This window comes from Fragaria vesca, linkage group LG4, assembly GCF_000184155.1.
Source record: "Fragaria vesca subsp. vesca linkage group LG4, FraVesHawaii_1.0, whole genome shotgun sequence".
Classification (NCBI taxonomy): Eukaryota; Viridiplantae; Streptophyta; class Magnoliopsida; order Rosales; family Rosaceae; genus Fragaria; species Fragaria vesca.
In genome coordinates this window covers 6,039,426-6,050,193 of record NC_020494.1, presented here as the reverse complement: position 1 = coordinate 6,050,193, position 10,768 = coordinate 6,039,426, and the positions used below count along the sequence as shown (strand labels likewise).

Genomic DNA, 10,768 nt, shown 5'->3' with positions numbered 1-10,768 from the left:
AAACCAGGGCAATCCTTCTTAACGTGTCCCATCTTTTTACAGAAGAAACACCTAACTTTAGAGGACTTATCTCTCTTGGAATCTGCAGGTTTGCCGGATACCTTAAAATTGGTGGTCTGCTTAGCCTTGTTCTTATTCTTCTTTTTCCACTTAGGCTTCTCCATAAGATTTACTGCAGTTGCAGGTTGAGCCTCTCCACGGATTGTATTCTCCTCATCCACACATACTGAAATTAGCTTATTAATAGTCCACTTGACCTCTAGAGCATTATAGGTAGATCTCAGTTGGCTGAAGGTTGATGGAAGTGACCAAAGTGCATCATGCACAAGCTGTGCATCTACAACTCCCATCCTTAAATCTCTGAGTTTCCCATTCAGCTGAACCTTATGCATCTCAAAACGTCACGCACGTTCCATCCCGTCCCATCTCAATATAACAGGACGGGACACGGGACGGATAATTCAAGTCCCGTTTAGGCCCGTCTCGCCCCGATTATTTTAATGATTGAATTTTTATTTATTAAGATGTTATTGAGCCTTTCATTTAACTATGTTGATTTTAGTTCTTTGTTTCTTTAAGTTACTAGGTTGTCTCTAATTCAATAACAATGATGTTTAATACTTTAATTTGTTGATTGTTGTAGACTCTTTTTGCATCATAGTATTGATGACAGGTTTAGACAAAGTAAGCAGTATAAACTCTCTTATTACACTGTGTTGTACTTGTAATTAAATATGTTACAAGAAGACCTGCTCACATGTGAAGACCTGCTCACATGCGGGACTGTTTTTACGGGACAAAATGTGATAAGCCTGTTATGGCCTTTAGATTTAAATAAATCAGATGAGGGCTAAAAAGAACTTTACCCAATTCGTGAGTCCACACCCAATAACTTACCTAATATCTTCATTCGTTGTTCTCCTTTCTCTCGCTCTCTCCTCATGACTACGACTTTACATGTTCATGATTCCACTTTCTAATCTAGATCTCCAACCCAGGTCATTTCATATCTCTTCTCTCTAACTCTTGTTTTCTTAGTTTTTCGCTCATGCATCAAAAGATGAATAAATTCCAATATTATCATTTAGAGAATCAAACTTGAGAGTTGAGAGAATTTTTAGATCAATTAACGTTCAAATAGAAGAAACCCCAAAGAATCAAAACAAAGTTAGAGAAAGAATGATTTTGGGATTTGATTCAACCTTGAAGCTTGAATCTGGAATTCTTCGCACCCCTTGAATCGTAGATCGAGGATTGTTGCTTCTGGTTCTTGACAAAGTATTCAAGAATGAAAATTGGCAAATAATTGGGTGTGGACTCAAGAACGGGTGTAATTGTGTAAACTGGGTTTGAGAATTAGAATGATGAACGAACTTTACCTCGTGAAGAAGAGAGGCAGAGAAAGGGAGAGGAAGTGGTAAATAATCGAGTGTAGCTTAGAATAAGTGTACGATTTCTTTCAACCCTCATATTTGATTCATTTAAATCTAAAGGCCATAACAGACCTATCCCGTTTTGTCCCATAAAAATACTCCCGCATGTGAGTAGGCCTCAAGTTACAAGTACTTGTTAATATTTAATAGAGTAGAGTATTGTGCGAAAGCGTCAAACAAACATGAAGTATCGAAATATGAAACAAGATAAATAGACAGAAAATCTAAAGAGACCAAAGATTTACGTGGTTCACCCCAAAATAAAGGGTTACGTCCACAGGCGGAAATGATGAGGAGATTCCACTAATATCAAAAGGAGATTACAAGATGTTTAACACTCAAACCCAAAATCCCTATCACACCCAAAATACACTCACAAATGAGAAACACCAAATAGAAGAACAACTTCTATAGAACCCTAAACTGCGGCTACTTCTCAATAACCCAAAGTTACGGCTCTCTTGTCTCTCACAACTTAATTGGTGACATAAAGCATATATTTATAGTGCATAGACAAAATCCTAACCTAATAAAATCAGGTTGATTATATAAGCTTACTAAAAGATAATTGATAGGCTTATATTAATTTAAGCCACAAACCAACAATCTCCACCTTGGCTTAAATTAATCAAAATCTCCAAAGTAGAATCTTCTCCCAAGGTCTCCTCCATCAAACCCCGAAGGGTACTAATTGCAAATAGCAATCAAGCCCAAGCCAAGCTTGAACTTGCAAACAAGATCTGTCTTGAACAAAAGTAGATGACTCTTACGAAGATATTGAATTTCTTCATGCAAAGCAACATTGTAGAACCAAAGTTGCTTCTCTTCAATATCACCAACACAAACAAGCACCTCCTGACTAGGCTGAATGAAAGCACACTCAGACACTTTCCTTAAAGCTTGAACAAGCTCCACCTGCTCACTAACATCGTGGCCCGAAACTACATCAATAGACTCTCCTTCAAATATTATGGCATACTCTTCAAAGTTCATAACTTCGTCGATTACAAATTTGGGTGACTTAGATAGCATCCTCAGGTTCCTCTATCGATCCCCAAACCACCTCAGACATAGTTCTCCTGATCACATTCTTAGCCATTATGTTGGTCCTAAACCACTCATAATAATGCCACGAGCTGTCAGCATCCATGTTGTTTTCTTCTTCGGTGCCTACAGGTTTGGGTTTGAGGAGGCAGTAATCTATGTTTTGGTGCATTCCCATGTAAAACTCTGCATCATCCCTCCACTTCCTATAGTTGTTCCCATTCAGCTCCACAACTTCTCCAATAGAAGCAAAATTGCCTAAGAAAATTAAAATAAAATTTTGTAAATGCATCCTATAGGTTATGGGTTGTCAGGCAGCATCATACTTGGTTGGTCTTATGACCATCAAAACCATGATGGTTAGCAAATTGTTCCCCCCCCCCCCCCCCCTTCCCCCTTTTTGTTCCGGTAGGGGGAGTTGGTATTGATTACTGAACATGGGTGAATGAATTTTTCATTCCCAAACTGTCCTTGGTGAGTTATTGTTAATCCAAAATTGCTCATCTAAAACCCCTACTTATCAAAGCCTCATCCTTGCGAAGGTCAAGCCGCCTCTCTGCTCTGCTTCGTCTTCGCCTTCTACCACTTCTTCGCCTCATCCTTTGTTTGGTCAAGCCGCCTCTTTGCTCTGCTTCGTCTTCGCCTTCTACCACTTCTTTGCCTCATCCTTTGTTTGGTCAAGCCGCCTCTCCGCGCCTCTGATTCGTATACTTTGGGGAAAACTTTCGCCTTCTACCACTTCTTCTTACGTCTTCTTCGTGTCCAGGTACGCATTTGTCTTCCTTTGCTGGGTTCTGTAGTAGTAGTGCACGCTTTGCTTCTCCCTTTATTTGCTGGATTGATTTCAATCCCCTTGGGCTTCTGTTCTCGTTGGTTTGTGGCTGCTGCAATTTCTTTCTTTTTCTGTTCTTTTTTTGGGTGAATTTTGTTGTTCTTATCTGACTTGGAACTCTAGATAAGTTAAATACGTTAGCAATCAATTATATGAGAGTAATTTATAGTTTAAGCGAATGACAAGAAGTAATACACTAATTAAGAGATGACTGAGATGCTAATGCCAAAAATCAGTAGCATCTGTTCTTGTTTTCCATAAGCCATGATGATCTGCATTATACGGTTAAATGATAGACTTTAAAGGTTCGGTTCAGGTGTGCTCGCTGCATAAATTTTTGCATTGGCATTATAGACTTTAGGGGCATATGTAGAAGGGCAGGAGGGGAAAATTACTACTTTCATTTCCAAAATTTGAATGATGTTGACACTAGCATTTGAATTTGATAGTTGAACAAGCTATTCTGCCATGTCACAACCAGAAGAAAGGCTTTAGCCGACGAAAATAAAAAAACCAGGCCGACGAATTATTTTTTCGTCGGCTAAAGTCCACTTTAACCGACGAAATTTTCCTTCGTCGGCTAATTTAAAATTTTCGTCGGCTATGGTCAACTTTAGCCGACGAAATTTTTTTCGTCGGCTAAAGTGCCTTATATTTACAAATCTGGACAACAACTCATCTGGGAAAAAAAAATTATACGTAGAACCTTCAAACGCAAAAAAGTCGTGAAATAAGATATGATCAGAATGGTGAAATACGTCTACGACTGGAAAATTACAGTATTCCGGTAAAGTCTCGGTGCCGATAGTTGCGATCAATGCAACTTACCCTTATTATTCACTATGCTGCAGATTTGGCATTTGGTGTCCGATTGACTATTATGATACCTTTCCGAAAGCGTAACGGCCCTACGAGTCACACTCATCGCTATTGCCATGACATATGGGCCTTTTTGGCCATCCGAGTCCGTTTAGGGCTTCAAAATGCAGTTTTCTTATTTCTGATTAGAGTTAACCGTTTTGATCGAGCCCTTAACGTTGTCGAATCCAGTTGAATTTTTTACCATAGACATCTTTCGTCATAATGATCATATCTGACGGCCGAATTTTGGTTTGTGAATTTTAGTCATCGGAATCACAACGTGTCTACTATTTACTGTTATTATTCCCTATGGGGAGCCCTATCATCGGAAGGTAAATGTCTCAAAAGTTTTATATAGACGGTTGTGTCTCATCTACGTGAAAGTTTTTCGTGTGGAAGGTTTGACCAAAGTACGTAATATAGAGGGAGATATGAGCGTTTTCGTGTGATAAGTGACGATGGATTAGGGGGTAGCTAAGGACAAAGGCTTAGCAGCCCAACTATTAATGGCTAACTCAAAGCTTAGGTCTCTTTTTTTTTTGGCAATGCAAAGATTAGGTATTTGGGGCTTATATCACAACTGCTTGACAGTTAAGAGAAATGGAAGAAAGAGTTTAATCCCTAAATGGAAGAAAGTTAGCTTATATCTCACTTGCACGTTTATATCTATGATAATCAAGATAGAAGAACCCCAAAATGTGAAATACAACTCAAAACTAAAGTACAATGGAAGAGCGGGAAAAAAACATCATCAATTAAATGATCAATAGAAATCTTTTGAAATGAAATTTCTGTTGAAATAAAATTGACAATCTAATCAGTAGAGAAATTCTGTTGTAAAGTTACCTATAACCCTGTTTCTAAAATAAGCAATGAAAATAATCTCCTAATTACTATGCAATAGACATTAAATGGCCTAATATTTTCAACAGAACTGATGAAAATCACATACAAAAATTAGTGAACCAGTTAATCATCCCAAAACAGTAAAACAATTAGAATCTACAAGTCATGACTCACATATGGGGCTTTTCGGCTTAGTTTTCACAATTTGTGCATTAATGCCAAGCGAAGTTATGTAGAGATTGTTATTTATCTTCATAGTAGATATGCGCTGACTCACACTTTATGTTTATCACGGTTATTATGTTGTTAGAAGGAATGTTACCTTTTGTGTCCATTCACCTGTAAAAACATTAATATGGGCACCGACTAAATTGAGCTTTGAACGCTGAGCCCAAAGTCCACGCACTGCATTCTTGGTCACTTGTTCAAATACTGCAATTCCATTTAGATGAAAAAGGGTAAACTTTCCCTTCCACAATTAACTGAATTAAGAATAGAACAAAAGGACAAAAACATTACAAAGGAAACAGAAGGGATAATTTAGGTGAGATATTCTAATTAAAGTAGCTTTTCTATGGACAAATTATGAAGGAATAGAGGTAGCAGTTACAATTTTATTACCAAACAAGAACCATGTAAAAGTGCTTATAACATATCAACCTGCCTTTAACATAAGTTTTGGCCATAAAAGGCTGTAAAATACATCTTAACCTATTGGTGAAGCCCATGAACATGCACTTTAAAAAGACAACTAGGAGGCTAGAGTCCAGTTGAGATAGAAGGATATCGTCAATGGCGTTAAGGAATGACAGCTACTACTTACTGGGATCATTTGTCAAGCGGCTGAGCACTCCAAATTCCAAAGTCAAAGTCCCACCACCAGCTGTTGATGTAATCTAAATAACACCAGGTTGAATTTTCAAATTTCAGCAAGCTGACAAATAAATACTAGATATGATAAATATCAACTGCACATAGGATTTTACACCTATACAAAACCTAAGCTTGAACAGGAAAATTTACTCGTTCATTGTCATAATACGTGTCAGGACTCGGAGCTTAATAAAGAATTAAGAAAGTTGCACATAACAGAGACAAAGTAGAGACCTTACCTTGCTTTCATGTTCATCAACTCCATGCCTCAGATTGACAGATCCAAAAGGAATTCCTGCAAGACAAGATTGCTTAGGAAAGACACCTTTTTGCACATATAAGAAACATACTTTACATAAAGAAAAAACAAGCATATACAACACTACATACAGGACAGAGGAAAAGGTGACAAGTTGAATAACATAAAAAGTCATAATTTTACCCTACAGAATCTACCAATACATGGTCATCAGGTACCCAAAGTCACAGACATTGGCAGTGATACTGAATGCTAAATAACGAGAGTTCACCCAGAAAGATCTTGCATAGACTTTTGTGCACGTTAAACAACAAGGGGTAATCTAGTAAGTACATTGCACCTGAAGGAGTGTCAAATGCAGGTAACAATCGTCGGCCTAGATCCTCAGCTAAGTTCAGTAACTGGTTGTCATACGTTGGAATTCTCATGCCCTGCAACAGAAGGGTGTAGGAATTATTCAATACAGACCTTCAACTAATGAACTAATAAAAAAAGAAACATAGATCTTACCAGTAGGCTTGGACAGCAAAAGCAAAAAAAAGGTTATATTGCTATATACAGATATACTGTTTACTACAACTAATCCACCCTCTTCTTTTTCTTTATGCATATGCACACAGACATACACACACGCACACACATGTATATGTATATGGACACAGTCCCCTGTTATCTCATGCATAAAATTATAATATATGGAATTAAAACAAATGAGAAATGCAACTAACTGTTACCGTAGCATAATCACTTGCTATAAGGTGTGCAGAGAGCAAACCCCCAAGGACCCGGATGGTAGTCTCAAAGACAGATACTGTCTTATTCTGCAACAATCAAAAAAATCAAAGTTAGATGGAGGTATAACTTACTAATAAAGTAACATGTATAACATTAACTCCATCCTATCATAAGTTGATAAATATCATAAGTAACCTAGTACAAATACATATTATATATATGTCAATCTACAATAACAATGAGATGAAGATCATGAAGAAAACAATTCAATGACAGATAAATACAATAACGTCTAGCCTTCTACCACTATGTCACTCCAGATAGTTTCACTTGTAACAAGTCAATAACAATCGTCATATTCCGAATCATGTGAAACAACTCCTATAGGTCTTGAATAACCATGATTTGAAGTAGGTAGGCCATAATACTAACAGAAATGTTCTCAACTGAACTAATGAGATATCTTCCGCCAAACAACACATTAGGTCAATATCCAAGAACTAATAAAATAATTAAACAATAAAGTTAAAAAATTTCAATGTGATGCATGCATATATGGCAAAACGTAACATCAAAATCTAACATTTAAGACAGCAATTAGTTGCGAAACAATTAATAAGAGAGAAGGAGAGAGAGATGCAAGGAGTGAATAAGATAGATAAATACTGGACTTACTATATCAAACTGAAGGTTTTTACTGATCCATTCAACAGAGGCAGCAAAGCGGTCCCGGTCACCAAGTAAAGCTAGTGTGTCTAAAGCGTCAATCTGTGACAAAACACAAATGACAGACGCATAGCACAACACAGTAAGGATGCAAAAACTGAAAAGAAAATCGTATTTGTACAGATATAAATAATTGGAAATAAGAATTTGTGATGTATATTACCAAAGTTAGCGCATATCCACCGAGGCTATCTTCACCCCCACAAGACTGAGGCTTTAACTCATCTAGTGGAAAAGCATGGTCCATGTACCCATTAAATGCATGATAAAACATTTCCCTGACGTACAATGAAAAGTAAATATTGCCAAGTTAATTAAGAACACCATTCAACAGGTATACAAGAAATGCAAAACTACTATAGATACGCATGTAAATACACATAGATTAAACCTAGTTGTCTTAATGTACTTGCAAATGAACACAATAAAGGCAGCCTACATTCCAAACTTCATTATTCACAAAAAGAGAGTTCCAAGAAGGAAAGTGCTCTACAATCTCAACGCTTGACATTAAACACCAATACAACATGAACTTTTATTTCCCTAACAAGTAAAACTCTTTCCTCGGTGACAGAACTTAATTCTACAGAGGGCTATATAACCCTAGGGAAACAGAAAAATCAATAGAAAAGTCAGAAGTATGATTCTGATTTCGACACAACATCCAGAGCATGCCCAATTCCAGAAGCATTGCATCCCCATATCCGAAAGATTAAAACTTTATCACAATTTTCACTAAAATTTCATCAAAGATGAAAACTTTCCACATTGTCTAAATTGGCAAAACATCACCTATCATACACACAAATCGAAATTCATGTCCTAAAATGAGGTTCCCAGAACCAAAAAGCTCTCTAATTTACTCCAATCAGTACAAATTCCACAACTTTCGAACTAGCAAATCAAGCAGAGACTACATAAACCCCAATGTCAGATTAATCTAAGTAATACGGGGCAGTGAAATCAAGCAATACCAAATTGAAAGAAAAACCCAAATTGATTTGAGTTTTAGTTTTAAGGGGTGATTGGAGGAGAAGGGTGTCCCTGAGCTGCTTGGCCTCCTCGGGAGTGACGCCGTCGGCGAGAGTTGGGCGGAGAAAGACAGAGAGGAATAGGAACAGCAGAGATACGAGAATTGAAGCTGAAGTGGGTCGCCTCAGAGAAGGCATTGTGTTCTGTCTCTCTGAGCTTCTGAAACACACTAGTAAAAACACTATCGAGTCTTTGAACGTCTGTGTTTGTTGTTTTCAGCTGCGGCCTCTGTGCCGACTGCCGAGCGCTAGTTTGATCGTTTTTAAATAACAAAAGAAAAGAAAAGATTTATGGAAAAACAACATAATTTCATTCTTTTTTATTTGATTGAGGAGAAATTTTAAATACACATCTTTAATTTTTAATACACACATTTTGTTTAATACACCATTCATCTAGTTTTTCATTTTGATATTAAACTTAATACACTTCCCAAACTGCCTATAATACATTTATATCTAAAATTAAGAAATAATATGTTATTTAGTATAATTATTATAAATTTACTATATATTTTGGTAACTCTTTTACGTATTTTTTTCTATTGTTTTCTAGAAATTTTTTCTTTTTATCGTCAAATTTATAATCAAAAAACTATTATTACACAAACTCTAAATCTCCAATGCGACATCAATCATTTGGAATTCGAAAAAAAATATCAACCATTTTAAGTTTTCGGAATTCACAAGCTAGTAGAAGTACACTAGGTCACTAGCTATTAAACATATATACCTACTTTTTTCAATACATCATGTCAAGATGAACATGTAGTACTTCAAAATGGTCTGCAAGATCAAAACTAAAATTGATATAAAAAAAGAAAAAAAACACAGAACCCAAATGAACCGATGTTAATTGATCGAACAATACATATGATTATTTGATAATAGTCGAAATTCGGGTCATAAATTCTAAAAGAGTTTTTTTTTTTTTTCGTATGAAACTATGATTTCATTTTCTTTAGGGTACTTCTAATTGTGATTTCTTTTTCTTTTTTTTAATAATAGATGTATGTTTTGATCATTAAACATGCTTAAAATATTTGATGTGAAACATAAATTAATACGAGTGTGTATTAAGAGATTAGGGGTGTGTATTTAAAATTACTCTTGATTGAGAAATAAAACCCGAAACATATATGATAGGTGCATTTTATGCAATGTTCTTAATGTATTTCCGACTCTATTTAGTTATGTAATTCCTTTAACAATATTGATTTTAACTTAGTTTGTGTTTTTAGGTCACAAATAAAGCCGAGGAGCACAAAAGAGGCAAAAGAGGAGAAATCTTGAAGGAAAAGGAATCCATATGGCGCAAGGAAAGAAATCAGAAAATCTGCCAGGAATAGTCAGTCAACTTCGACAGAGTATTGTGATCAGCTCACAACGATCCAAGAGATGAGCCTTATATCAACGGAAAGCTAGAAGAGTCTAGTTTCCAGAAATTTTCGCGGATCATCAATAGCTATTTTACAAAAGAAGTTATGACCATTTGAGTGACCGAATGTCCGTCTGCCCGAATTTCTGATTTGGACTGAAACTTCAATTTCAAGGCCCAAACCACAACGGCGAGCCCATGGACGAAAATTGAGGGTTCTCTAACCCTAATAGGAGCTGTTCATACGTTCTCTATATATATGAGGAGTTAAAGACGTGAAAAGGAGTCGCTCTTTGCCGCAGAAAAACAACGTCTTTCATCTCCTTCAGAAATTCTTCTCCAAACACAAACCCTAGTTTTAGGATTTCTCTTGCCGTGCCTTCTCCTCTGTAATTCTCGGCGTAGTTCCTTGTTTCAATACTCAAAGTGTAATCTAAACTCAGACCTCATGTTTTCTTTTATTATCTATTCAATTACTTTAGTTTGTTTCCATCTCTCTTATTCGTTTGTGTTCATGAGTTGGATTTTTGATTGAGTTTGTTCTTATAATCATGAAAATCAGATCTGTACACTTGAGTTGTTGGTGTAATTGATGATGCTTTTGATGATCTAAATTATGTTTATATGTGTGATTGACAACTTATGACTTAGTTCTTAATCAATATGTGCCATTGTTTGTGTTAAGTCCGCGTCGGTAAACATGAACTAGAATAGGTAAGGAGTTATAGGTTGCATGCTAGGATGTCTTTG

At 36.3% G+C, this 10,768-nt stretch overlaps 2 protein-coding genes across 2 annotated transcripts in view; both read right to left on the bottom strand.

Annotated features, from left to right (window-relative positions):
* LOC101308670 overlaps nucleotides 1–392 on the bottom strand; it is a 1,461-nt gene extending 1,069 nt beyond the window's left edge. The window contains exon 1 of the mRNA XM_004297935.1: nucleotides 102–392. Coding sequence (XP_004297983.1) covers nucleotides 102–392 — 291 coding nt within the window. The remainder of the gene's footprint in view (nucleotides 1–101) is intronic.
* Nucleotides 393–4,242: 3,850 nt separating this feature from the next.
* LOC101305651 (probable alpha-mannosidase I MNS4-like) lies at nucleotides 4,243–8,877 on the bottom strand. The gene is made up of 8 exons (XM_004296555.1): nucleotides 8,584–8,877; nucleotides 7,773–7,887; nucleotides 7,559–7,651; nucleotides 6,883–6,969; nucleotides 6,489–6,579; nucleotides 6,129–6,184; nucleotides 5,840–5,912; nucleotides 4,243–5,448 (listed from the first exon to the last, which is right to left on the bottom strand). Exons 2-8 carry the CDS (start codon nucleotides 7,881–7,883, stop codon nucleotides 5,315–5,317), a joined length of 645 nt encoding a protein of 214 aa, XP_004296603.1. The 5' UTR covers nucleotides 7,884–7,887; nucleotides 8,584–8,877; the 3' UTR covers nucleotides 4,243–5,314.
* Between the last annotated feature and the right edge of the window lie 1,891 nt (nucleotides 8,878–10,768).

What these genes read in the sequence shown, in the direction of transcription:
- LOC101305651 (XM_004296555.1), bottom strand. Translation starts at nt 7,883, where the DNA reads ATGTTTTATCATGCATTTAATGGGTACATGGACCATGCTTTTCCACTA. An exon ending in GTGGATATGCGCTAACTTTG is followed by an intron (nt 7,652 to 7,772) that starts GTAATATACATC and finishes GTTTTGTCACAG; the next exon opens with ATTGACGCTTTAGACACACT. An exon ending in TTGATGAACATGAAAGCAAG is followed by an intron (nt 5,913 to 6,128) that starts GTAAGGTCTCTA and finishes GGTGTTATTTAG; the next exon opens with ATTACATCAACAGCTGGTGG.